The sequence below is a fragment of the Cicer arietinum genome, chromosome 6, assembly GCF_000331145.2.
Source record: "Cicer arietinum cultivar CDC Frontier isolate Library 1 chromosome 6, Cicar.CDCFrontier_v2.0, whole genome shotgun sequence".
NCBI lineage: Eukaryota > Viridiplantae > Streptophyta > Magnoliopsida > Fabales > Fabaceae > Cicer > Cicer arietinum.
In genome coordinates, this window is record NC_021165.2 from 7,160,094 (window position 1) to 7,185,782 (window position 25,689).

At 27.9% G+C, this 25,689-nt stretch overlaps 4 protein-coding genes across 4 annotated transcripts; 3 read left to right on the top strand and 1 right to left on the bottom strand.

Moving 5' to 3' along the window:
* The first annotated feature begins 56 nt into the window (after nt 1–56).
* On the top strand, nt 57–1,518 carry LOC101503088 (protein BOLA2). Its single transcript, XM_004503918.4, has 3 exons — nt 57–211; nt 1,002–1,024; nt 1,142–1,518. The coding sequence occupies exons 1-3, from the start codon at nt 149–151 to the stop codon at nt 1,335–1,337; spliced, it is 282 nt and encodes a 93-aa protein (XP_004503975.1). The 5' UTR covers nt 57–148; the 3' UTR covers nt 1,338–1,518.
* Nucleotides 1,519–1,663: 145 nt separating this feature from the next.
* On the top strand, nt 1,664–4,785 carry LOC101502772 (fibrillin protein 5 homolog). The gene is made up of 7 exons (XM_004503917.4): nt 1,664–2,812; nt 2,916–3,031; nt 3,383–3,505; nt 3,604–3,702; nt 3,788–3,832; nt 3,935–4,008; nt 4,514–4,785. Exons 1-7 carry the CDS (start codon nt 2,632–2,634, stop codon nt 4,596–4,598), a joined length of 723 nt encoding a protein of 240 aa, XP_004503974.1. The 5' UTR covers nt 1,664–2,631; the 3' UTR covers nt 4,599–4,785.
* A 6,503-nt stretch (nt 4,786–11,288) lies between these two features.
* LOC101503418 (uncharacterized) lies at nt 11,289–16,537 on the top strand. The gene is made up of 2 exons (XM_004503919.4): nt 11,289–11,721; nt 15,427–16,537. Exons 1-2 carry the CDS (start codon nt 11,506–11,508, stop codon nt 16,090–16,092), a joined length of 882 nt encoding a protein of 293 aa, XP_004503976.1. The 5' UTR covers nt 11,289–11,505; the 3' UTR covers nt 16,093–16,537.
* A 412-nt stretch (nt 16,538–16,949) lies between these two features.
* On the bottom strand, nt 16,950–20,429 carry LOC101503758 (WAT1-related protein At5g64700). The gene is made up of 7 exons (XM_004503920.4): nt 20,098–20,429; nt 19,921–19,983; nt 19,638–19,754; nt 17,885–18,140; nt 17,616–17,774; nt 17,340–17,491; nt 16,950–17,246 (listed from the first exon to the last, which is right to left on the bottom strand). The coding sequence occupies exons 1-7, from the start codon at nt 20,268–20,270 to the stop codon at nt 17,138–17,140; spliced, it is 1,029 nt and encodes a 342-aa protein (XP_004503977.1). The 5' UTR covers nt 20,271–20,429; the 3' UTR covers nt 16,950–17,137.
* Nucleotides 20,430–25,689: the final 5,260 nt, after the last annotated feature.

Sequence of the window (25,689 nt, forward strand, 5' to 3'; positions counted from 1 at the left end):
AAATATAAAAAAGTGAATGGCAAAAGAGGATATTTTGACGATCTATCGCGTGTGAAGAACGTCAAATTAAGATGCGATTTTGACTAGAAATTGAAGAAATACCCCAAAAAAGAAGAAGGAGAGAGGGCAAATCTTAAGGAAGACAAAAATGGGTGTGACAAAGGAACAAGTCGAGTCATCCTTGAACTCCAAACTTAACCCTTCCCATATCGTAAGCTTTTTTTTCCTTACTTTTATTTTCTTGTTTTTTTAATTCAAACACAATTTACAAATTCCATTTAGCTTGCCCTGTTTTCATGTTTGCCCAAGTACACGTACCCCCTTTTGACCAATACAAACTTCGGTAAAATGTCAAGCTTTTATAAGTATTATTTCATATATTGTGCAGATCCTAAGTGACAATTAGGTTGAAAATGTATCTTTATGCAATGAATGGGAAATTGATCAAACTTCTACGGGAATTTTATAAGGGTTTTTGGTTTGTTCTTCAAAACCTAAACTTCCATTTAACAGTTTCACACCTTACCGAAACTCATATGAATCATTGACACACAAGACACGACACACCGGTAACAATTTAAGAAAATGAAAGTGATTGAATCTATTCACTTGCATTTGTGTGGTGTCGGTTTTGGCGTTGGACACCTACAACTGTGAGATTCTTGAGTCTTGATATGCTTTCGATATGAAGTGTCAACACACTTACTAGTAGACACGGATAAAATATTGAATATAATCACATGTGTCAGTTTAAGTGTTGGACACCAACATGTGTGAGACATTGTCAATGTCAGACTGCTTTCAATATGAAGTGTTAGTGTTATAACGTTGGAATCCAGCACATGTCAGACACTGGCACAGTGTTGGACACCATCACGCGTTAGACTTTCAATATGAAGTGTCAGTTTTATATAAATGTGAACCTTCCATTTGTATTTGCCCTTTTCTTCTTTTGAATTGTTTATAAGCTTATATATATATTTTTTCTATTTGTGTTTCAGGAAGTACTGGATACATCTGGAGGGTCAGTTTTATTTTTATTTTTATCATATAACATATACTGTGTTGGCTTCTTTCTAGCACTGTATATTCCAGCTGCTTTATATCTTACAATCTCATAATTCCATGTTGGTATTATTAGGTGTGGTGCAAGTTTTGTAGTTGAGATTGTGTCTGAACAATTTGAAGGGAAAAGGCTATTGGAAAGGCATAGAATGGTGAATGCTGCCTTAGAGGAGGAAATGAAAGAGATTCATGCACTCTCTGTAAAGAAAGCTGTAACCCCAGAACAGTGGAAAAAACTGCAAGAGTCCAACCAATCAAATCCTGCTGCTTAGAGCATATTTATTTTTGTTATATTAATATTTTAAGATAAATAAAAAATATCCATACAATATCTTGCTGGCAATATTTGTGGATCATTAATCTATTTATGTTTGTTGTCACTCAAATTTCATATTGTACTGCTAAATTTTAGTTGACAATTTCTGACTTTCAGTGGTGTGATTTTATATTGAATTGACTTTCAGTACTCTTCTATACTTTCTTGGGTGTTGCTAACTAGATTACATGTAAGCATGTTTGATAGAGATGAAAGTTGGAAGAAATGAAGTTAAAGTAGAAAAGCCAACAGTGCATGATTTATGAAGGTTTCTTTGCATGTCTGAATGTATTAATCAATTCTAGTTCTGCTTTAATTTTAATTGCTGCCAAGTTCATTCTTTCTGTGGAACTTGTTGACTTGCAAACGTTGTTGTCCTTTTCATTTTTCTTCTGCGGGTTTTTTATTTTTCAGTCTGACTTTTTAACCTGGCTAGTTCAACTGAAGGACGCCAAGGATTAGTATCATGTTTTAAAAACCACCCAACCCGGACATTGAACTCATGGGAACTCTGAATTATAGTTCAACTGTTTTAAACTGTTCAAACTAGGATGAAACCGCAATTGAACTACTCAAATAACCAAATTGTATACGGGGGTAGTTCACGATTCTACCTGTTGAACCATCTAGTTCGGTTCAATCTGGTTTCAACTTTTAGCCGAATTTTGCTTTGTTTTTTGCATTGCAAATTTTCCCCATTGTGTTTTCTGATCTCACTTCAGAAGGTTCAAAGGTGCCTTACAGATCTATTACTATTTCCTTTACAATTAAACTATGAAGCTTGATAATCCTCCTCGTTACCTATAAACACATTCAATTCATGAATCTTCTGAACATGTCATTACTGTTGTATGCAGAATACAAGGCTAAAGCCAGTAATTTTGGCCACTTAATTTTGTATTGGAACTGTACATCAATGAATGGTTTCAACCATTTCAAGTACAGTCAACACAATTTTTACTGTTATATTCTTTTGTACCTCAATATATGCACACCATTTGAACATGTGGTTTTCGAGGTCAATAAATTAAGAACCATTTGTCAATAAAAAATAAAAAATTAAGAACCCACAGGTACGGTATCTATCTCATGGACCTCATGCACTTGGAATTTTAACCACATGTCTCGATAGACCTATCCAAAACTTTGATTAAAAAATTAAATAAGACAATAATATATAAACAGTTCCACTGTGTACATGGTTTAGTGAGAACCAAGCCAAAATTTTGACTCCTATAGTTTGTAGAACCATGAGTATCATGAAAGTTCAAAGATTTGGAACAGGTTTTAATTGTTCAAGGATAAACACCTCAAGATTTGGTGAGAAGCCAGTATGGTTTAGACCCATTACCATTATTAAAGTTGCAGAACAATCCTCTGTCTCAGGCTTAGTTGAAGACAAGAAAAGAGAGCTTTTTCAGGCTGTGGAAGGTACTCACTTCAGTTATTCTCATTCATTCTTTGTTATTAAGAACATGGAAAGAGTCATAATATGAATATGATTGAAATGGATTGCAAACAAATGTGTTTGAAGGAATCAACAGAGGAATATTTGGAATCCCATCTGGCAAGAAGTCAGAAATTGAAAGTTTGGTGAAGCAGATAGAATCTCAAAATCCAACTCCAGAACCAACTCTTGAACTGGATAAGGTAACTTCAACTCCTTCTTTTTATTGGTCATTGTTAAGGTTTTAAATCGAGGGCACAATCATTGTCGTGTCATGATTTTTGATATTATGAAGAATTATAGTTAAGTGTGATTGATGCGGTGTCATAAGCAATTGCGTAGTGGCCATAGTGACATAAAAAAATGGGAGTTTCTTTTTCCACTCCAAAGTCACTTTAAAAATATACTTTTGATAAAAAAAAAACACAGTTTTTATGTCGTCCGGAAGTATAATTCGGATAAAAAAACATTATTTTTTATTTGTTAAAAAGTTAAAAAAACCTATTCCATTGTCATATATAGGAATTTTCATGTTATGGTTGTATTATTTGAAGGTGGATGGGTGCTGGAGGCTTGTTTACAGTACTATCTCAATATTGGGATCAAGAAGAACAAAGTTAGGCCTAAGAGACTTTATCTCATTGGGTGATTTCTTTCAGACTATTGACAAAGCCAAGGTACAAATACAATGCACTTCTGAATTTTTGTATGGTATATATGGCCTTCTTATTTATTACTGAGTTGAAACATTGGTGATGTGATTTGAAAAATGGAGAACAAAGCAGTCAATGTGATCAAGTTCAATGCAAAGGGGTTGATATTGTTGTCTGGAGAGCTTAGCATTGAAGCTTCTTTCAAGATTGCTTCCACAACAGTTAAAGCTCAACTTCTTGTTTAGTTCTATAATGTTATTGCTGCTGAATAACTACTTACTTATATCTACTACTTGAAATTCACAGAAGGTTGACATTAATTTTGAAAATTCCACAATCACTCCTGATCAGGTATGTTACTTAGATGTTACATTTTTTCTTTTTGTTATTGTGCTAATCAAATTTGTACTTCAATTTTCTACGACTAATTAATTTTTCTCCTTGTTTGCACAGTTGATGAATGTGTTTCGGAAAAATTATGATATTTTGTTGGGCATCTTCAATCCAGAGGGATGGCTAGAAATCACGTATCCTACGACACTTAGTTAATTGCGTGCCAAAATGTGATTAATTCAGTTGCGTGGATGATTAATTTCGATCATGTTGAAAAATTGTGGTTAATTATGTAGTTGAATTAACTACATTTTTGTCGCAATTTAGATTAATCATTTGCTCAACTTAATTAATGACATTTATGTACAAAAGTGTGTCTATGTATCATTACTATTTTCTATTATCTTTGCTGACTAGTCTTTTAACAAGTTTAATTGCCTAACACACACGACTAAGACACGAGAACATTGAAAATAATTTAGATAAATAAAAGTGATCTATATAATTACATGTCTTTGTGTTTGTCAGTGTCGGGTACGGGACGTACCTTCAATACGAAGAGTTGGTTTTACATAGTTAACATAAAATAAAATTGTTACATAAAATAAAATTGTTACATAGATTGTCTTTCTATGTTTTTATATTTATTATTAATATTGGTTTTAATTATTGTTGGTTCTTAATTCCATTATCTTATAGATATGTCGATGACACAATGAGAATAGGAAGGGATGATAAAGGCAATATCTTTGTACTGGAAAGATATGAAGATAATAGCAGCTGATAGTCATTTTACTCTCCATGATTCATTCTAGGAAATGTTATAGAAATTAAGCAAAGAAATAATGCTATGATGCTTAATACTCACAAACTGTAATTGCATTTACTTTTTTCATACTCACAAACTGTAGTTTGTATCTTATATTTTAAAATTAGTTTCAAATATAATTTTAGTTGTTATATTATTTTCACATGGATGTGAGGCATTCTGTTTTATTCATTTATTTGACTCCATCTAACCATCTAGAGCTGTTCAGGCTAGATGCATAAAAAAGTTTATGCTAAATTTGATTGCCAAAAATAATTATTACCTTTTTTATTGACTTAAAATTTTTGTATATAGTTAGTTATTAGTATTGTAGTCATCAGAAAGTTTATATCTGCATATTTTCTTGTTTGTGTAAGCAAATGAATATTGTGCTTACAAGCATTGAACCATTTAAGCAAAAATTTAAGTCAGAACAGAGACTTATTGGAGACATAAATTTAAGAACAAGAATCACCATTGAATACTCTTATTTCAACTTAAGCTTGTTAGCTGTCATGGAAATGTGTAGCTAAATATCTTTGTTGGAATTAAATGTAATCACATTTTCATGTATCTCCTTTGATTTATATACATGTTCTAGTTGTTTACAATCTCAGTGTTTGGTTATTGTTCTTTATGCTTGTTATAATTTAATCACTTATAGCATGATGTTTGATTTAAAATTTTATTGAAAAATACTATTTGAATTTTGATCTAAGATAAATTATCTTTCTCATCTCATTAAGTAATTAATGATTTTTGATTAGTGATAATGATGATACTGACGTCTAACAAAGAACATCTCATTAAGTAACTAATGATTTTTAATTAGTGATAATGATGTTACTTACGTCTAACAAGGAACATGCATATTTAATCACTAAAATACTTGAAAATTAACGAAAGCATCACATCTCTATTTAGAAAATTATCGAGGTTTTCTATCAATTAATTATTATTTGCTTTCATGTTTTTTTTACAAGATTTGCCTTCATGCTTAACCCTATCGAAAAATTTCATTCATGTTTAATTTGTAGACAAATAAAGATGTCAGTACCCATGGAAGTTGAGTCTAATGCAATGAATTAAATTCTCACAACCAATAAGTAGTTTAATTTCTTTGAGGGGTCAGATATATACAGAAATAATAAATTATTTTTTCAAAATTGATGTATTAAATTCAATCGGCGAGAGAAAAAATTCGCAACAATTTTTTACTTTTTTTTTTTAAGAGGATATAAGTTTTAGTTATATAAAATGTAAGTTGTATTATAAATTATAATCGTTATAAATAAAATAAAATCGATAATAACCATTTAAAAAATTAAGTGTTCGACGACGTTTAAAAAAAATAAATTTATCTATTATTCTATTTATAATAACTAGTAATAAATTTTCAAATTAAAACAATTAAATTATATATAAGAAATTCATCGTCAATTTTATTCTTGAGACATGTCATCAAATTTTTTATAGCTAAAAATATTGAATTTGAAGTTGTAGTAGAAATTGAAAGTATTAAAACAATACCATTGGATATATCAATCAAGTGATAATGTGTTCACTCTTTTATTTCTCTTAATTTACTAAAAAATACATTTATTTGAGGTAGTTAAATATATATTATTAGATTAGTTAAACATAAAACTGTATTTTTTTTATAAAAAAATAATGTTGTTTAGGGTAGCAAAGCTACCATATATATAACAATGAGAGGTGAAAATCGTCTCTACTTGCAAGTAGTGAATTTGAATTCGAAACTCTGTTAAAAAAAGTATACATATTTAATTTCTGATCCAATTCAAATACAATTATTTTCGATAAAAAAAAAAAAGAAAAAAAATCAATAAAATAATAATATATCAATCCTATACCAAATAAATAATAATAAGTAAAAGTGTTTACTATTTTGTACAATAAAATGTGACTATCATTTAGATTATTATTTTTAAATAAAAATGCATTCGAATTTTATACCATGCATCTTTTTTAAAAGTATATTCCATCTCATTTTTTCATCTATAAAACAATTATTAAAAATAGAATTACCAAACATGTTTTTATTTTATATTCTTTTTTGAAATGATTTTTTTAAATCAGTTTATAAAATAGTTTTTAAAAATTAAAAAATTTAAAACTAAAATACATTCAAAGATGTCCTAAAACTGTCATTTTGGATGTTTTTTAAAAACTTTCGTTCCTTAATACATTGAACTCGAGAACCATCCATGGTTTATCTTGATTTTTTACCAAATTTTTACTTGATCAATTTTGAAGGTTTATACCAATTTTATGTTCAATGATTGAACCAAACTGTTCAGGTTATAACCTTGGTTACAAATTATGAGTTATTTTTCTTTTCTTTGATATAACTAATTTCGTGATTTGAGAAATTTAAATGAATTTTGGTTGAATTTTTTGTTTTTGTTTTTATGGATTTGGCAATAATAAATCTCTTCCTCGTTTCAAGCAATGATGAACGCTTGAAGGTACATTACACAAGGAATAAAAGCGACAGCACTGTATTGCTGCGTTGTCCAGCTGTGTACTTATTTTTAATATTTAGTATATAAAATATGTGCGGATTTGAAGTATAGATAATAATATTATTCTTATTTTAGAATTTATATACATATAAATATTTAATATATTTAATATTTTTAAAAATACTATAAATTATAATTTCATATTTAAAAATAATATATTTTTAATATTTTTTAAATTTTATTATTATATAATAATAATTATTTTATTATATTAATTATAATAAATATTATTTTTAAAATTATTATTTTATATATATATGAATGTGTGCGAGGCAGCTGTACTCAAATTCAGTCATGAATAACAATAAAGATTTAAATTTTATACTATAAAATGGGTTAAATGTAAATTTTTTTCCAACTAATGAAAGGTGGAAGAGAGAAATTAATTTCGCTTCTACTGTACTCACTTGCCATGACTACTTGTTAGTGTGCCTTCCAGAAAGTTATTTATTTTATTAGTTTAATTGCAATTTTGATCTCCCTATTTTAGCTGAATCGCGAAAGTAGTTCCACCATTTTATTTCTCATTAGTTTTATTTTGGTCCAAAACTTGATGAAATTTCATTTTTTTTTGTATTTATTTAAATCATATCATGTCTCAAGATCTCATTTGCAACAATTATATCTAAAATCTATGATCATAAATGGTGTAATAAGGCTTTAAAACATAAAATTTCATCAAATTTTGGACCAAAATTCTGTTTGGGGGACCAAAACTGGAGAGAAGCAAAATGAGGGAACTACTTTTGCGATTCAACTAAAATAGGAGACCAAATCTGTAATTAAACCTATTTTATTTTATAGTGGTAGTATTTCCGGTTACATCTCTTTGGTTTGTGAGTAGCCTACCGCTAGGATTTAAATTAAAAGTATGATACACTTATAACTCATTATTTTTTATCTCTTATTCTCTAAAGAATTTAAGATGTATACACCAAAATAGAATGTACACCAAACCTTTTTGGTAAATAAATTGCAGTAAGTAATTTTACGATATCACACCATCAACTCATCCTTATTATCCGTTGAATAGATACTGTGTAGTTTAAGTAATTTTAAAGCAGATTTTATTTTTAAAACTAAAATAACTAATTTAAAATTTGAGTCATTTAATAGCTATTGACCTACTCACACATACTCAGTTACTCAGTGTATGAATGCATAAATTGTTGGGGTTCTTTACTCTTCACTCTATCATTTTCTTCCTTACAACTTTTTGCATTATATACGTGACTGAATAATTGGGGGCAGCTGCCCCCACTTGCAATTTTATGTTCTTGTTAGCCATTGAATAATTTAATTATTTTTCTACTTTAAATTAAGTATTGTTCCTATTAAAAATGATTGAATAATTGTATTTGTGAAAAATTAAATGTATAATGGTGTGAGAGATAGATTATTGAGTGTTTTTTTAATAACATCCACCGAGAAATATACTTTTTTATAGTATTAAAAATGATTAAATATAAATAATTTTAAAATATAAAAACATAAGGAGAGGAATTATAATTTGTAGATGTTGAAGTATACTTTTCAAAATTTTGGATATATAATGGTATAATTTTATAATTTTGAAATTTTCGCGTAATAATATTGATGTTATCGTTTGTAATTTTGCTCATATTCAAGATATTTTTTATATAAAAAAAAATAATTTATAATTTTATCTCCATTAACTAAAATGTCTTGCTATCTCAAATAAATTCTAATCAAAGATGCTCTAAAGTCTAACCCAAATAATAGTATTTAACAGTTTCTTTTAGTTTATAGAAAGAGCATGTAATATTGGTTGTATTATTATTATATAGTTTGTTAGAACATATAATAGGTCTATACATATGAATTAAAATGTCCGTCTGCATTTGCAAAATTGGTACATAAAAGAAGTACGTGACACCAACAACTTATGGCTACTATGTTATTGTCTAGTTAGTGACAACACCTAATATCTACCAAAGGCCCCACCAAATGGCTGTCCTATTCTGCATTTCAACTCCCATACAGCTGGACTGCCAACTTCTATTCTATTTGTACGAACTATATACATATCATATATGGTATAGCCACATGATACACTTACTTCCCATTTCCTAAAATGTCTAAAATGGTATATATATTCTCATAATAAAATGTTCTTATATACATATAAAAGGTTAGAATGTTTAATGAATTTTCTAACTAATTATTAGTAGTATTACATATTTTTAATAAGAATTCAATGGTTTAAAACCTGAATAGGACAGTCGGAAATCGGATTTATATTCAATTTGATCAAAATATAAAAATTACTTGTCAATAAAAACCGGAAAATTTTGGGTTGAATTGGCTGAATCACTAAACCAAATCCAATTTTAGAAAATTGTCTGTATTTTTTTAATAATCTAGATTTTTTACTTTTGATTTTTTTAAGTGTAAATTTTAAATAAAACTCTATTTCACTCAAACTCTTATTCCATTTAATATGAAAGACACCTGTAATTGAACAGTTGATCTCATATACTTTTTTCTTAAAATAATGATAATAATAATAGGTTTTTATTTTAAAAAATAAAAATGCTAAAAAATAGTATAACAAAAGTATATGGTGAATTTCAATTCCCATAGGATGATATAAAAAAATATTGTGTGTGTACGAGTTTCTTGCAGTGGAAATGTGTGGACGGCAATGCTTATTCTTTAGTTCCCGAGTCGGATTGTTACAAAAGTTTTGTTTAAATGATAGGACAATAAATTTTAAATGATTTTTTAGTTATTACGATGAATCCATTCCCTCCAAATTTTTAACATAAAAAGAGAACAAAAGTTAATTTACGGTAAATTTTGCTTTTCTCCCTCGTAAAAATAACCAAATACATTTAATCTAAAATAAGTCCCTCTCCTCTCTCTACCTCTAACCAAATGCATCTTTAAAATTATTTGGTTGGATTCTATTGAACTACTTCACCTTAAAACAATTAAATCAATTTTTATTTAATGGTGAATTTCATTAAAACTAAAAATGGATCCCACAATATATATCAAAGTATATCTTCCAATGAATTTTACAATTATCTCACATATTAATATTTAAGTTGATCAATTGTCGCTTCCAAAAAAAATCATTTTCCACCATGAAATTAAACCTAAAATTAGTTAGGGATGCTCTTAAATTTGTCTTGGTGCTGCACTTCTAGATGTTACATAACATAGGCAACAACAACACAAAATATTATTGTTGGAATTAAAATATGAATGTTATTGATGAAATGAATCTTATATATATATAAGATGTATGTTTATTTTTAAGGTTTAGGTGGAGATATGTTCTCTTAGGAATTTGGATATTTATTTCGACGTTCTTTCAAACTCTCCAACAAGTGGTATCAATGTCATAGTTCAACTTGGTGAGAAGCAAAAGTGAAATCTTTAGTATATATCAAGTCTAGTGATGTAGGTGACTCACACTTGAGAAAAAAATTGTTAATTCAAATGTGAGTGGTTAGTCTCACTACATTGATGAATTGTAAAATAAATACGAGAATGATCCATATACTAAATTGTTAGTTCAAGTTGCGTAGTTAGTCCCGTTAAAATTTGATGAAACATTGAATATATAAGATAGAGAGACGACTCACATACTCATTGTCTCAGAGTGTTGAATGAAGATGTTATGTGTCTCTTAAGATCCGGATGTTTAGTCATTACTGCTACCGATATTTCTTATACTCCCAAACAATATTCTTGTAAAAAAATATTGTGGTGTTTCATGTGGTTATTAGTTTTTAAATTTTTCTTCTTAAAATGGGTTTTGGAGAAAATAGTCATCTTGATTTATAGTTATAACTTAAAATAAACTATTTGAATGAATTTAAGGTATTTCTTATCTTAGTCATCTTTAAATTTTATTTAAAAAAAAAGTATTTCCTTTGTAATAAAAAAAGAATTTCGGATACATATTAAAAATGGAAAAATTGCAATTGAGGCAGAAATGAATCCTTCACATTCCATGATTTGAGGTACAACTTTTTGCATCCACCAATCATCCACTTTCATTGAAGCCTCACCTCTCCTCTCATAATAATAATTGATTCTTAATACAATTACTAATTAAAAAAAGAGTTAATTTTCCAACTTTTCCTGGTTATAAGGATTTGATTACTCTGTTTGTTGTCTTTGTGTGAAAACACATAAGGAAACTACAGCACAATCTCTCTCTCTCTCTCTCTATCTGATTTGCACGCACGTTCATCTCATTCCTACCTTTTCTCTCACCTATAATATACTTTCATTCTTTTGGGGCTAATTAAAAAGAATCGTACAAAATCAACGATAGTGAGTGAGGGAGGTTGAAAAAACAAATGGGGGGGTGTGCAACAAAACCAAAGGTTGCGAAGGAAGGTGATGTCTATGCGAAGACACCCGAACCCCAACAATTCAACGAAGATACTGTTGAAGCCGAAGTGGTTAAAAAACAAGAACAGAGTGGTCTTAATCTTAATGTTAACGAAAACGAAATTGTTCACGATGATGACCAAGCAAACAAACGTCGTTCTCTCAGCTTGTTGTTTAAGGAGGTACACATTCTCATTATAATCATTTCTTTCATTTACTAAAATCTTTTTTATTTTATTTTTATGATTGATCATTTTCATAAGCAACTAAAAAAGTCCTAATTGTACGGTTGGGTGAATATTGGTAAATTTTTTAAAATTTTATTTGGTTAAAATAGTTTAAAGTGAGGTTTCTGGGCTTTACCTTAAAAATAGCAAGTTTTACTATGTACAGGTTTGGGTTTGTGGTTGGTTTAAGAGAATTAACTTTTTATGCTGAGTCGGTATCGCCAAATTGTCAAAAAATTAATTGAATCAATCAAAAGTCATACAAAGAGTAAAAGTAAAAGAAAAAAATAAAATAAAATAAAGCCAATGAAGTATTCATGAATGATTTTTCGTCATATTTAACAATTTTTTTGTGTCATGTATTACAATAGGAAATTTTAATCCATTTTACATGAAAATATTACCTCGCATCTTTAGTGATTTTTTTTTTTCCTTCTATTTTGACACAACTTATTTTTCTCTCGTTTATGTGCGCGCGCGAATACTGTTTACGATAATTCTCATGGATCAATATTCACCGCAAAACCAAATCTACACTTAGTTTTGTACTACTATGACATTAGTAACAAAGCATAATAATTAATGTTTGAACTTTTAATTATTTCGACAATGTTCTCTTAATTTATTTTCAAAGATTTATCAAAATTATCACAAACATTACATTATATGACTGATTCAACTAACAAATATCAATTACACTGATTATTAAAGTTAAATTTTAATGGTGTTTATGAATCCATATTGGAATAATAAAAAGATTACATGATGGTGCACTAAATGAAAGGCAAACACCTTTTGGAAAGCCCTATTTGTTCGGATCCCTTTATAGCATTGATTTGGGTTAGCGCTATCATTGTTCTCATGCTATCGTTATAATTAACTAGTGTGTCCCACGGTTACAAACATGCATGAATAATGGCAAAGTGCAAACTAAAGGTTAGAATTTGAATAGAGTTTCTAGTGCACGTTCGAATCATGAAACTCTTCCTATAATGCAATTATGCAACTCAACCTAAAAAACCACTTTTCCTCCTTGTTATGCTAACTTTAATAATGTTCATTTGTTTTCCATATTTGGTTGAAATTTTGAAACATTATGAGTTTGAGTTGACTGTGATGGAATTGGATCCGCGACAACGAAATTGAGGTAGACATGCGTGGTAGGTGGTGGGTCTCATACATGTCATTGCTTGACCTGCTAACTTGTGGAATTTAGCTAATGTTTTCTTTCTATTTAATTGACTCTTTTTTTAACTACAATACAACTTATTAACTTAACTTCTCTTTTACTATTTTAACTTATTTATTAATTTTATTTTAGTCCCTATAATTCTTTTCATTAATTTATATTAAAAAATATTAAATTTTGTCGTATCATTCATCTTCAAACTCAAATTCATAATTTTTTTTTATCTCATTCAATTTAAAATTCAGAAAATTCATCAAATTTGTTGTCTTCAAACCCATATACTATCAAATTCATAACTTACAAATTCAAATTCATAACATTTCAAATTTTTCTTCTTTAAAATTCTTGTATGAGTTATCTATTCTTTAATTTTCTTTGATAAATTATTTCGTAATAAAAATTAATAAATTTATTATCTTCGTCATCTACATCAAATCTGTAAATTTGTCATCTTCATCAACCAAACCCATAAATTTATCACCCCTTCAATCCAAAATATTCATCAAACTCAGTCCTCAAATCCATAAATAACTTATCAAAATCAAATTTCTTAAACCCAAAACAAACAAATATGACATGAAATCAATGTTGGGTATCAAATCCAAACACGACATTAAAATAGAAATAATTTGTAAGCCAAACACACATAAAAACCTATATGAAACACAACCTTATTTGATAACTCTGTAACACACATAAAAACACAAATCTATCTAAAGCCAAATACCAATAAAAAATCAAATTCAAACACCTTGAATTTGTCGAATTGAAAAAAAATCTTAACACGACCTTAAAGTGATAAATCGAGTAATTAAGAAACATATTTTTTTGGAAAGTTTTGGTATATTGAAAAAAAAAAGAGGGATGCGAAAATATCTTCTTAATAATAGTAGTAGTAATAAATTAATTGTGAAAGTGATGAGATTGAGCTTTAAAGACTTTTCTACTTTGGACGATGCATCATCCTTTCACCTTAAATTTTATTTATAAAATAAAAAATTGATGTGACCGATATATATTTGTGTATTTTCTTTTTGGGTCCATGGTTCATTTTTAATTATTGGTAGTAAGTGTTATGAGTTGTCCTTAAGTCATAGTTCAACTGAAAAATATTGACATTGTTAAATTTAATGTGTCCTTGGTCCAAACTCGAAATTTCATAATTGTTTGTGAGTTGTTGGCGATATTTACTATCTTTTTTATGGAAAAGAAAAAAATTAAGTATTATGGGCTGGGCCATCACATTTGTTGTTGGCCATATATGGGCCTTAGTGACCAGGTCTGATTTTGCAATTAACCACTCCAAATCTTGACCAAAAAAAATTTACCCGCTACAAATCCGATATATTAGCTCCATCTGTCCCAAGAAACAATAATGGTTATTTTTTTTTCATTTATTTGTTTATTCTTGGTTTTTATATCTCTTCCTTTTTATCAGATTACTTATTATATTTTTCATTTACTCTAGCTTTTCTTTCTTTCCTTCACTTTTCTACACATCTCATATCCTTTCAATTGAATGTGAGAGAATCTTTGTAAAGAATGTAGAGATAGACTCAAAGTCCAAATGGCATGAATTAATTGAGTAAATAAATAAATTAATCATTTAAATTGTAAGCATTAATGAAACTAATTTTTAAATTTTGTTAATTGAAAAATACATTATTGAAATTATAAATAAATAATCAAAATTGTTCATATTTAATTTTTATCGTTAGATATTATAATGTGATATATTAATTAAATATTTGACCTCTTTATACTGATATGATATTAATGTTAATAAAACTTAGACTGATTTTTCTATGAAATTTAAATCATTTATGGATTAATTTATCTATAATTAGTCAATGCACAATTACAATTACCTCAAAATTTATTTGTTAGATAACTAAATTCTATCGGCAAATTTGTGTCCGAGAAGATGACATTGATGTGTCGTGGATGAGCAATATATTCAATTATAGTATCACATCAAAGTATCTAATGACAAAAGTTTACAGATGACTTATTTTGATTGATATATTACAATAACAAAATTATATTTGCCAATTTACAAAATTCATGGATTAATTTGATCAACATTTACAATTTCATGGATCAATTTATATATTCACCCACTTCTTATTATGATAGAAAAAGGCAACCCTCACAGTTTCTAGAAATAAAGTCTAATTAAATAGAATCCTAAGCTCAAATGGTAGCATTTAACATGTTGACTTGTAGGTTCAATGCAACAATATCCCTATTTCTTCATATTTAGTGTGTGAGTTTTATTGTTGCAAGCAATAGAAAAATAAGTCTAATTAAATAGAGCTTATAAAGCTTAGTCCATGAACACTTAGAAGTTACAACTCAATTTTTTGGAATTTAATTTGACTCAAACTAATAGTTCTTTTAAAACAATTTATTTAAATTTTTAAGAGAAAATACTTCTCTGACTCTGTTGTGTAACTTTACGTGTGTCTTAGAATGAAGATGCAAAGGTTTCCACAGAAAATGAAAAAACAGTAGTTGACGAAACTGTGAAACAAGAAACATCAGAAGCAGAAAAACCTTTGGAAGATGCTAAACATAACGAGCCAACACTGAAACATGAATCTCCAAAGACAGAAGAGCAAAAACTCTCTCAAGAAACCAAAAACAACATTGAGCCAGCTACTACAAAACAAGAATCTGCAGTGATTGTTAATGCTGAAGACAAATCTTCATTGCAAAATCAAAGCACTGATTCAGCTGAAAAAACTGTGAAAACACAAACACCACCAGAAGCTAACAAACTTTCAGAAGAAACCAAAATCAATGAACCAGCTGAAGAAACAGTAGAGAAAATTGATCAAAATACTAATGCAGGCAAGGTGACTGTAATAATGCCAGAAACTAAAGTAGCTGAGAAAGCTTCAAGTGAAATACTAGTGAATGAACCAATGAAACAAGAACAATCATCTGAGACTACTCATATTGAAGATGTGGTAGTTCCTTTGCCTAAGGAGAAAGTAATTGATGTGGCTGTAACAAATGCTGCAGAGTCTGTGGAGAACAAAGCAGAGGAAGCAAAATCTAGCATAGAAGAGAAAAGCCATGTTGGGGTGGAGCATACATCCAAGCCTTCTGATGCTGGCAGTAAGATTCTTTGAAACCTTGAAATCAATAATTGGATTTGGATTTGGTGCGGTGAGAATCCTATGCAGTCAGCACAGTGTTTTCTTTTATCAAGATTGGACCGTGTAGAAAATACGAAGATTTTGGTTGGTTATTAAAATTTAAGACACTAAGTTTGAAATTTGGATCATACAATCTTGACTTAAATGCAATGATATGCTGACTGTGTGAATGCATAGGATTTCAACCGTAAGCAATCTAAATCTATATGTTGTGTGACATTTTTTTCTTTCTAATTTTTGTTTATTTGAAGTTTGATTTTTTTCTCTTGTCGAGTCAATTTTTTTTTTGTTTCCTTTTATTGCTTATCAGTATTGATAGGTCAAAATCACCCATGTAAATTGTAATTTTGATGTGGTTTGCATGTGAGAATTCTAAGGAACCCAAAACTACAAGTTTAAGAATGTTTCTTGCATTACATATGTTTTATGCTGAAAACAAAACCATTTGATAATGTAAAGTGAGATTTGTTTAAGCAATTGATGATTTAATTATACTTTATGATTTTGTACTGTAACCTTATCATTCCAAGATAAAGTGATAAACGAACTATAGGACAAATTGTCTTAGTATATTTCACTATTTCAGAATGTTAAGGATTTTTTTTTTTTGAAATTAAATTAAATCTTTCCTATACTTCCTAGAATATGAATGATAACAATCCAAATAGCCAAAAATAAAAAGTACAACCTATATAGAGCCCAATGTTACAGGAAATATAATTGACCCATATTTGACATGTTTAACCTTAAACTTATACACGTCCTTACTATTGAAATAATGTTTTGATTCTTGTTGATTGAGAGAAATAAAAAGATGAATTGGATATAAGTGAGTTTTGAGATCTTGATATTTGTTTTCTTTATTTTTTTTGTCTGACCCAAATTGAGTCATCATTTTAATCATAATAACGATTAATGTAATGAATTTTTTCTTCCAAAGAACAATACTATTCGCTTTTATAATTTACAACAATTTTTAAATATTTATCTACCATAATAATCTCGTGTTAGTTTCACTCTAACACGAAGCTTGCTCCAAATCTAACGAAACTTTGGGCATTTCTTCTCTGCTTTTCCCCCACAGCACACAGTACAGTCCTAAAACCAAAGCGCAGCTACCTAAAAGGCTGCTCAAATTAACACAAAAAACAATCAAATAATTAATCTAATTAACTTTAAAATGAAAGCTTCAAATTTAAGTAATGAATGAAATTAATTACCTTCCCAAACTAATTATCTCTCCCAGAAGAATCGCAGAGGAGCATATAGTCATGATTAAAGCTAATGGATTTGACATGGCTAGAAACACTGGTCCTCTCTTCTCTATAACCCATGTTTGTAAGTAATATGTTACACCAGTCACCATAATTCCCTATTATAATCACAATACACTAATTAGTATAACTATCATTCATCACTTCATAGATTACTAATTAAATTCATCAATCTAATTTTTTTATAAAGTTAATTTATTTAATTAAGATTGAGAAAATTACACAATATAACACAGCAACGAGTCTGACATTCCAACCCATCTTCCATTGTTCAACGTCTCTTTCTACAGCCAAGGCTATGATCAAAGACTGAATTGAGCTTAAGGAACACTGAAGAGTTGTAAGTAGCAGCTTTGAAGGGTACCCTTTTATGATAAAAGTCTGCTTAAATTATAACAAAAAAAATGAGAAAAAGAATATTAGTGAGTACTACTAATATTTAAGGATAAGTTATAATTAAATTGGTGAAAATCATTGATATTTTCTTTTACTTGTAGTACAAGCCACATTCCCCAAAAGGTGTTTGAAAGAAGCATGAGGAAGCAACCCTTGATCCATGATGATGACCCAGATAGAACGTGACCCTGAATTTGTTGGGTTTTGTGGTACCCAAAAAAGTGAAAATGGCTTAAAAGTTCTAAATGAGGACCTTTATAAAAAGCAAGGGTTGCTGCTCCACCCAAACATGCCACAACCCCAGCCAGCTTAGCAGCCCCAGCAGTTGTTTTTACTCTCAAAACTTCTATCCTGAAATTAATACAAACAAATTCTTAATTAATCATGCTAGGATAATAAACATTACACTTAATAAAATGTCACAACTAAAATTAATAATTTGAACTTACTCGGGATATGATGAATTAAAAAATCAAAGTCAAACTCTGGTGAACAAGAAAATACTAACATAAAAATCAGAAACATACCTAAATTTAGTTGAGGGTGTTCACTTGTTCGCCCTAAAAATACATTGTTTTATTCTATGTTTTTATTTTATTTTATTTTATTTTGCACACCTTAAATCTTATTTTATGTTTAATTAATATAAAAGTGTAGCAATAAAATAATTTCTTCCATAATTATTTACGGTGTACTCCTTCCATAATTATTTATAAGTAAAAATAGACTAAATTAAATATATTATAAGAATGATAATTAATTATACAATTTCATTATAAAAATATTTATATTACATACAATATTCTTCAAAATAGTAATAAATTGGTGGAAACAAAAATTAGGAAAATTTTAGAGATGATTTTATATTTTATTCTAAAATAAAAAAAAATAACAATTTTTACTTATATTCCATTCTAAAAAGAATATTCAACATAGATTTCTAACATTAATAATATAGTTAGACTTTCATACTCTAAAATTTGAAACAAAGACCAACTCGCTTGACTCAAAAAAGCTAGCTTGATATATAGTTGATATTTTACCTAAGTGAAAAATAAACCAATAAAGAAAATTTCAAAGGGAAACACATTTATAAAAGAAGTAAAATATCACTAAAAGTCAATTCACAAATTTAATATTTGATGTGATTTGACACTTCATACTTAATCTACATTTTTACAATAAAAATTATACGACTACTCTGTCTCTAAATATTATATATATAACCCAAACTTTGTAATTTCAACAAGAAGAAAATTGCAAATCCTCCCAAAAACATACAACTACTCAAACTCCTAGTACACCAAAAAGCTAGAATTGTTGTGCAAATCAAATCTTCATGTATAATAATTATTTACTTATTTATTCTTCAAACTATGGAACTCGGATGAGTGTCAGTTTGACAAGACACAAACCACATTATTGGACAATTAATTATTCACAGTATATTCTGCGGCTGCAAAACCTTAACACATGTGGAATCAACAAGTTATCCAAAAGCTGAAACTCAAGATCTGGAAATGTACTTTCCAACTAGGAAACATGCCATGACCTTGTCTTCACAACCCACAATTAAGTTGCCAAACTTCGATTTATTAATTTAAAGTCCAATTTTATTAAGATCTAGGGTGAGAAAATAAAATAAAATAAAAAATAAAAAATATTATTATTTAGACATCAAATTTAGTATACCATATCGTATGTTGATACCGTATAAAATACAAACACAATAAAAAAATTATTAAACAATTGAAAACTATATATATGATGTCCACAAATCATTTCCCTAAAATAAAATCAAAGCAATCATATTTCATACATCTATAGTTTATACTTAACTATATGTACCTGAGTAAGAGTGCCAAAAAGAAGGTAATAACTGGAAGACAATTTGTAGTAGCAGCAGCCAAAGTTGCAGAAGTGTTTATTAGGGCAATACCATATATGTCCAAGCTCGATGTTATCCTATATAAATAATTATATTATATAACAATAATCACCAACATATGAATAAATTTATAATAATCAAGTTCATAAAATATAATCCTATTAATAATAAATTTATAATTTTGTCAAAAAAAAAAATTATATAATAGTTATATTGAATACTAATTTGGACATATATACATACCCAATGAAAGAAATGAAGAAGATCTTGCAAAAGGTTGTGAATGGTAGAGGCGGTGCACTTTTCCTAAATAATTAATTAATTGAAGTTAATTAGTTATTGTTAGCTTTCAAGGAAAAATTAATAAATGAATTAATTAAAGTTAATTATGCATATTAATTAATTAAGATATATACGTACCATTCAAAGAAGAAAGCAAAAGGTATTAGGAAAATAGTGGCTGAAGCCTGTCTATAGAAGACAAAGACGAAATTATTCATTCCATGGTCGAATGCAGCTTTTGAGAGAAGAAACATGGCAGCATATATGGCTTGTATGATTATCACAACCACATAAGGATTGTTTACTTTCATGTTTTTTTTTTTCTTTCTTGATTTATGATTATTATAAATGAGAGGTATATATGTGATGAGTGAGTGGTGAAAATCAATTAACGATAAGATTGATGACACAAATGTTATTTTGATATATGTGCAATCAATACTCAAGTAAGTGAGTAGTAAGACATTGATCATTGGATCAATAAGTGTGCTATATATATAATACTCCTTCTAGAGTCTAGTCCCAATCAAGAACAAAAACTAAAACACATTACTCCTTAAGTTCCGTATTAATGGTCGCATTTTAAAAAAAATATAGTTATAAAATAATTGTCGTTTTTAATATAATTTTAATTTTTTTTAATTAATTTTATCATCTTATTAATATTATATGCATCACTTTCAATTTATTATTCATTTACTTTGCATTTATAATAATTAGAATCAACCAATGTTTTATAAGAATAGTTTAGTAAATTTTTTTTGTCCCTCTCTCTTTCATTTTTTGTAGTTTCTTAATATATGTAAAATTGTTAAATATGATAATTATCTTGGGACGGAGCGAGTAATACCAACGAACTTATTTATTACTATCACTTTTGAAATATTTTTATAAATATAATATTCATAGAAATGTGTGAAACAATAAATCCTTTCACTAATATTTAAAAGATAAATATTAAATGAGAATAGAAAAATTATTTAAACAATAAATATATATTAAAATTTATAATTTCTTTTTTATAAATTTAATCTAGAAAATCTCTATAACAAATTATAATTAAGATCGAAGGACAATAATTAATATAATGTGTAGGTGTGTAGTGAAAACCATATTGTACCACATAGGGTGAACTTAACACTTATTATTTAAATCTAAATTAAATCTTGTAAAGAGATATTTTAAATTTAATAATAATATTATTTTTTAATATTTAATTATTTTTTAGGTCATTTGATGCAAAATCATTAATTATACTATCATGTACTATAAAAAAAATACTATCATGATGTTTAAATATTTCAAAAACTATTCTCATATTTTTTAATTTCACTTATCTGATTAATTTCGAAAAAAAATAATACGTACCTATATTAAGCCCTTTATTTGTTTAACTTTTTGTAATAGGTTATGGTTTACAAGTACATGTGATCAACGAGTTAGCACAAAGGTGGCCCTTCCTTCAATCCTTGACACACAATCCCATGAAAAAAGGAGGTGTAGTAAAAGTGGAAAAAATGGTTATAAAGAAAGAAAGACGTTCTCGTAATCATTGCAACTGATTTGGGTCTAACTTTAATTTCAGTCCAATAATACAAAGTTTACACAACAATTTATGTGCATAGTTAGGCAAAGGTAGTTCACTTGATAATTAAAGGATGATAAAGAAGTTTCAAATAGAAAATATCGTATACACTTCCAAAAACTAACATAAGCTTGTGGAGGAGCACATATTTAAGGCCTATAATAAGTTTGTTTGATGTGACATTTAAAGTCTTAGTTTTAGTTGTCTAATTATTTGACTGTTGTTTTAAAAATGGAGAAAATCTAGTTAGATCGACTGAGTCATTGAACCGGCTCCGATTTTTGAAAATTGTGTGTTTTTTTAAAAACACTCATATTTTTTAATTTTGCAAAAAAAAAAATTGTCTTTTAAATAAAAATAATAATATTTTTAAGTTTAACTTAAACAAAAAAAAAAAAACCTCTATTTCACTCAAACACTTATTCAACTTAATACACAAGGCACCCTAGTTAATATGTTGATCCATGTGAGATTTGATGTTATAATTTATATTATGAGGACTTGTCCTTATAAGTTACCAAGTTTTGGATATTTTAATATATTTCATGTATTATTTATTTATTTATTTATTTATTTATTTATTTATTGAGCAGTTTAACTGTGGTTCAATTGGTTCAAGTTGAGCCCTTATCCAAAGGTCTCACCGGTTTGACTTCAAGTCCTACTTTTAAAACATTGGACTATTGATTGAGTACCCAAACTATTATTATTAGTAATATTGAAAAAGAGCATGGAAAAAGATTTAGTGCAAACAATCCAAACCCTCTATTTGTAATTGAGTGAGTACCACTAAATTAATGTGAGATTGAAGGAAGATGATAGATAATATGTTATATGTAGCTTGTTTGTTAGATAATGCTATAAGAGTTGTTAGATATGTTGTTAAATAAGTTATGAGTTTAATTGTCATTATAAAATAGTTTACATGATTAATCTATCACAATTATTTTCAAATATGACTTTAAATATAATTATAATAAAATTCAAACATATTTAATGATTTAATAATTATATTTAACTGAAACTAACTGTGTATATCAATTAAATTCTTAATTTACTATATTAAGGAATGTTTAGTCGTTTTAGTCTTTAGTATATAGACATTCCAAGTAACTCTTATATTGTAATGAATTTGCTATTCTATTAAAACCTTAAGATCAATTTCTTTGTTCTTCTCTCTTTCTCTTCTATATGGTATACTAATTGTTATAACTTTTTTTTAGAGACTTGAGAGTATAAGTAATAACTTTTAACAAACAATATTAAATTTTATGGGGTTTCCATTGACGTTGATTTTGAATTTTTAAAAAATAAACTTTCGAAAATATTATTGGATTAAGTCATGAACTAAATCACTCTCTATAAGACGTTTTATGGTATTGTCTGAAATTGTGTAAACTAAACTATCAATCACAAAGTCCCCAAGATAAAATAGTTCAGTTATAATGTATCGATTATACTACTTGCACCGTAAAAAATTGCTATAGAATTACACCTCTAAATATGATGGTTAAGGTCACTCGTAATATGATATTATGACCACTCGAAAATTTGAACAGACAAATTCTTTTTAATAAAGGGATATAAAGAAAATTTGGTATGAAGTTGAAAAGCGATAAGAGAGAAAACTCGAAAGTTTTTAAAGTTTTGGTGTCTTTTCTAAATTGAGTGCAATCCTCTATTTATAAAGGAGTTATGCAAATGACAAGAGCATAAAATGCGATCCGTTTGACTGGATATGCAAAAATGTTGCACGCCCACCCAAAACTTCTGCGCGAAAGATGGGAGGAGTTGAACGAATTAGTTGTTAATTGTTAATTCGGCGGAGAGCATATAAAATGTGTGTAAAATGTATCAAAAAAATCCCATAGAGAAAACACACACATTAAAAAATAAATATTAATTTTTTCGAATACTAAAAAATAATACACCAATTAGTCGAACTGAGTGAGACACGACCACAACGCACGTGCACTGAGTCAGACTAAAACGTGTGGTGATCAATTTGAGTGTGTTCTCCCTCTTTCTCCTTTATCAAATTGAATACCTTTGATACATCCAATATATCATCCTTCCATATTATAAACACTAATAATATGTGAACTATGTTATATAAAACTTCAACATTTTCTTTCAATTCATACACAATAACTCTAAATTTCGATATCATTTCCAACCATTACTTTAAGAACACCCCCACACAAATGGCACAAAACCCCTTTTGATGAATGTGACTATGATATTTTTAAGATGCTCCTCATCGTGAACCAGTATATCATTATCTTACACGCGTACAAGGGAAAAAAAAAGATATAAAAGAAGTGGTGGCTTCTTTCTTGCTTCCGTTTATGAATGAGTCTAAATTGTGGTGCTTTCATTCTTTTTCATTCGATTATGATTAATGAATATTTTGGCTTTCTACTCATAAAAAAGCATAGAGATCGTGACACATCATAATTGCCTTGTTGCTTTCCATGCAGATATTCATCGATGAGATTGATTTCTATTAGAAAATTTATCGAAGACATATGAAACAATTCCACATTTATTCTTTAAATTAACAATTAAATGTGTTTTTTTTATTTAAAAAAATTAATTTTCTGTCATTTTTATATAATTATAATAACAAAATATTATTTATTAAAAGTGTCATATATAATTATAATAATTAAATATTATTTATTAAAAGTGTCAATAAAATAAAATTTAATTTTTTCTAAATTTTAATAACTCATAATAATGAATTAATATTGAATATTTTTTTCTCATAAAATATAAAATTTTAGTATAATGTTTATAAACAAAAAGATAATATTTTTTTTTCTTATGAATTAATCTCATTAAATACAAAAATCGACAAATAGTTTTTTAATTTTATAAAATAATTATTAATTTATTGGTTTAGAGAACAAATATATAAATAAAATCAATGTTTAAATGTCCATCAAAAGTTATTTTATTTTATTTTATCTATATATGAAATTATAAAAAAACTATCACACAAATGTAAGATCTTAGATTTAATACTGATACATAGTAAATTATTGAAAAATTTTAATTAAGAAAATGTTGTTATATTTAAAGAACGCTGTTTATGATGTACGGGGCCATTTCCGTCCATGGAAAATAAAAAGAACAAAACACCTAGAAGACCAAATTCATGGTTTCAATTTCAAATTGTAAGCTTTTAGTTGCAAAATAATTAGAACCGTGCAAATTATAAACATCTAATTCCTATATATTCCGACCAACAAAATGTGCATATCTTTTGCGTGCATGCATTTTGCATGTTAATATGTTAATAATTATAGTCCAGTTCCAGCCTATTAGATTTCAACTTTAAATTCTTTCTCTCCACATTCATTTAATTTAGGTAAGAAAAGAAATTTTCACAAACAAGTTTTGTTCATGTACCCACACATTAAGTATAATTTGCCCAACAAAACATGTGGTCTTTTGTTCAATCATAAATTAAGATGGAAAAGTTATTTTTGTTTGGGCATGATAACTTTTTAAATAACTTAATATCAATATCTCGAGTTATTATTAGTATTTGACTATCAACCTTAAAATTGGCATAAAATGTATAAATTTGTGCAATAATAAAAATTTGAAAAAGTAACAACTACACTTTAATTCATTCATTCGTTAATTTCAATTTATAGTTCAATGATGAAGATGATCTCAAATCCCCTTTTTTAGGTTGAATGATTAGTATCAATTAACCGACTGAAAGAAAGCTTAGGATTCCTCTTTTTCCTATAATTAATTAATCATATCACTCTTGCTTTTGGCAAATAAAGATACAAGAAAAACTTCTTTAGCATATATGGAACAAATTATGAAGTTATTAAAGGCAAGTCAAAACTCAATGACTATTGTTAAGATGCTAACGTTATTAAAAAGAATACAACGACAGATAGTAGCACATTGAGCACGTGATATATAGTAGCTAGGAGCTTTATTGGAAGATGGAGAAGCCCTTTTCTATATTAGGGCAATGACATTTATATTTATATGAATTATCACAAAAGTGGCCCCTCTTCTCTTCTCGCCTTTCCAAATTGTTGGTGTATTTATGACTAAGGAAGGGAAATGGGGAAAGTACTTTGGGCGGTCCATTTACTCCGTCTTTAAATTTTAAT

What these genes read in the sequence shown, in the direction of transcription:
- LOC101503758 (XM_004503920.4), bottom strand. Translation starts at nt 20,270, where the DNA reads ATGAAAGTAAACAATCCTTATGTGGTTGTGATAATCATACAAGCCATA. An exon ending in TTCTTCATTTCTTTCATTGG is followed by an intron (nt 19,755 to 19,920) that starts GTATGTATATAT and finishes TTATTTATATAG; the next exon opens with GATAACATCGAGCTTGGACA. An exon ending in GAATGTGGCTTGTACTACAA is followed by an intron (nt 17,775 to 17,884) that starts GTAAAAGAAAAT and finishes TAATTTAAGCAG; the next exon opens with ACTTTTATCATAAAAGGGTA.
- LOC101503418 (XM_004503919.4), top strand. Translation starts at nt 11,506, where the DNA reads ATGGGGGGGTGTGCAACAAAACCAAAGGTTGCGAAGGAAGGTGATGTC. An exon ending in TCAGCTTGTTGTTTAAGGAG is followed by an intron (nt 11,722 to 15,426) that starts GTACACATTCTC and finishes CGTGTGTCTTAG; the next exon opens with AATGAAGATGCAAAGGTTTC.
- LOC101502772 (XM_004503917.4), top strand. Translation starts at nt 2,632, where the DNA reads ATGAGTATCATGAAAGTTCAAAGATTTGGAACAGGTTTTAATTGTTCA. An exon ending in TCAAGATTGCTTCCACAACA is followed by an intron (nt 3,703 to 3,787) that starts GTTAAAGCTCAA and finishes TGAAATTCACAG; the next exon opens with AAGGTTGACATTAATTTTGA. An exon ending in CCACAATCACTCCTGATCAG is followed by an intron (nt 3,833 to 3,934) that starts GTATGTTACTTA and finishes TTGTTTGCACAG; the next exon opens with TTGATGAATGTGTTTCGGAA.
- LOC101503088 (XM_004503918.4), top strand. Translation starts at nt 149, where the DNA reads ATGGGTGTGACAAAGGAACAAGTCGAGTCATCCTTGAACTCCAAACTT. An exon ending in AACTTAACCCTTCCCATATC is followed by an intron (nt 212 to 1,001) that starts GTAAGCTTTTTT and finishes TTTGTGTTTCAG; the next exon opens with GAAGTACTGGATACATCTGG. An exon ending in GTACTGGATACATCTGGAGG is followed by an intron (nt 1,025 to 1,141) that starts GTCAGTTTTATT and finishes TGGTATTATTAG; the next exon opens with GTGTGGTGCAAGTTTTGTAG.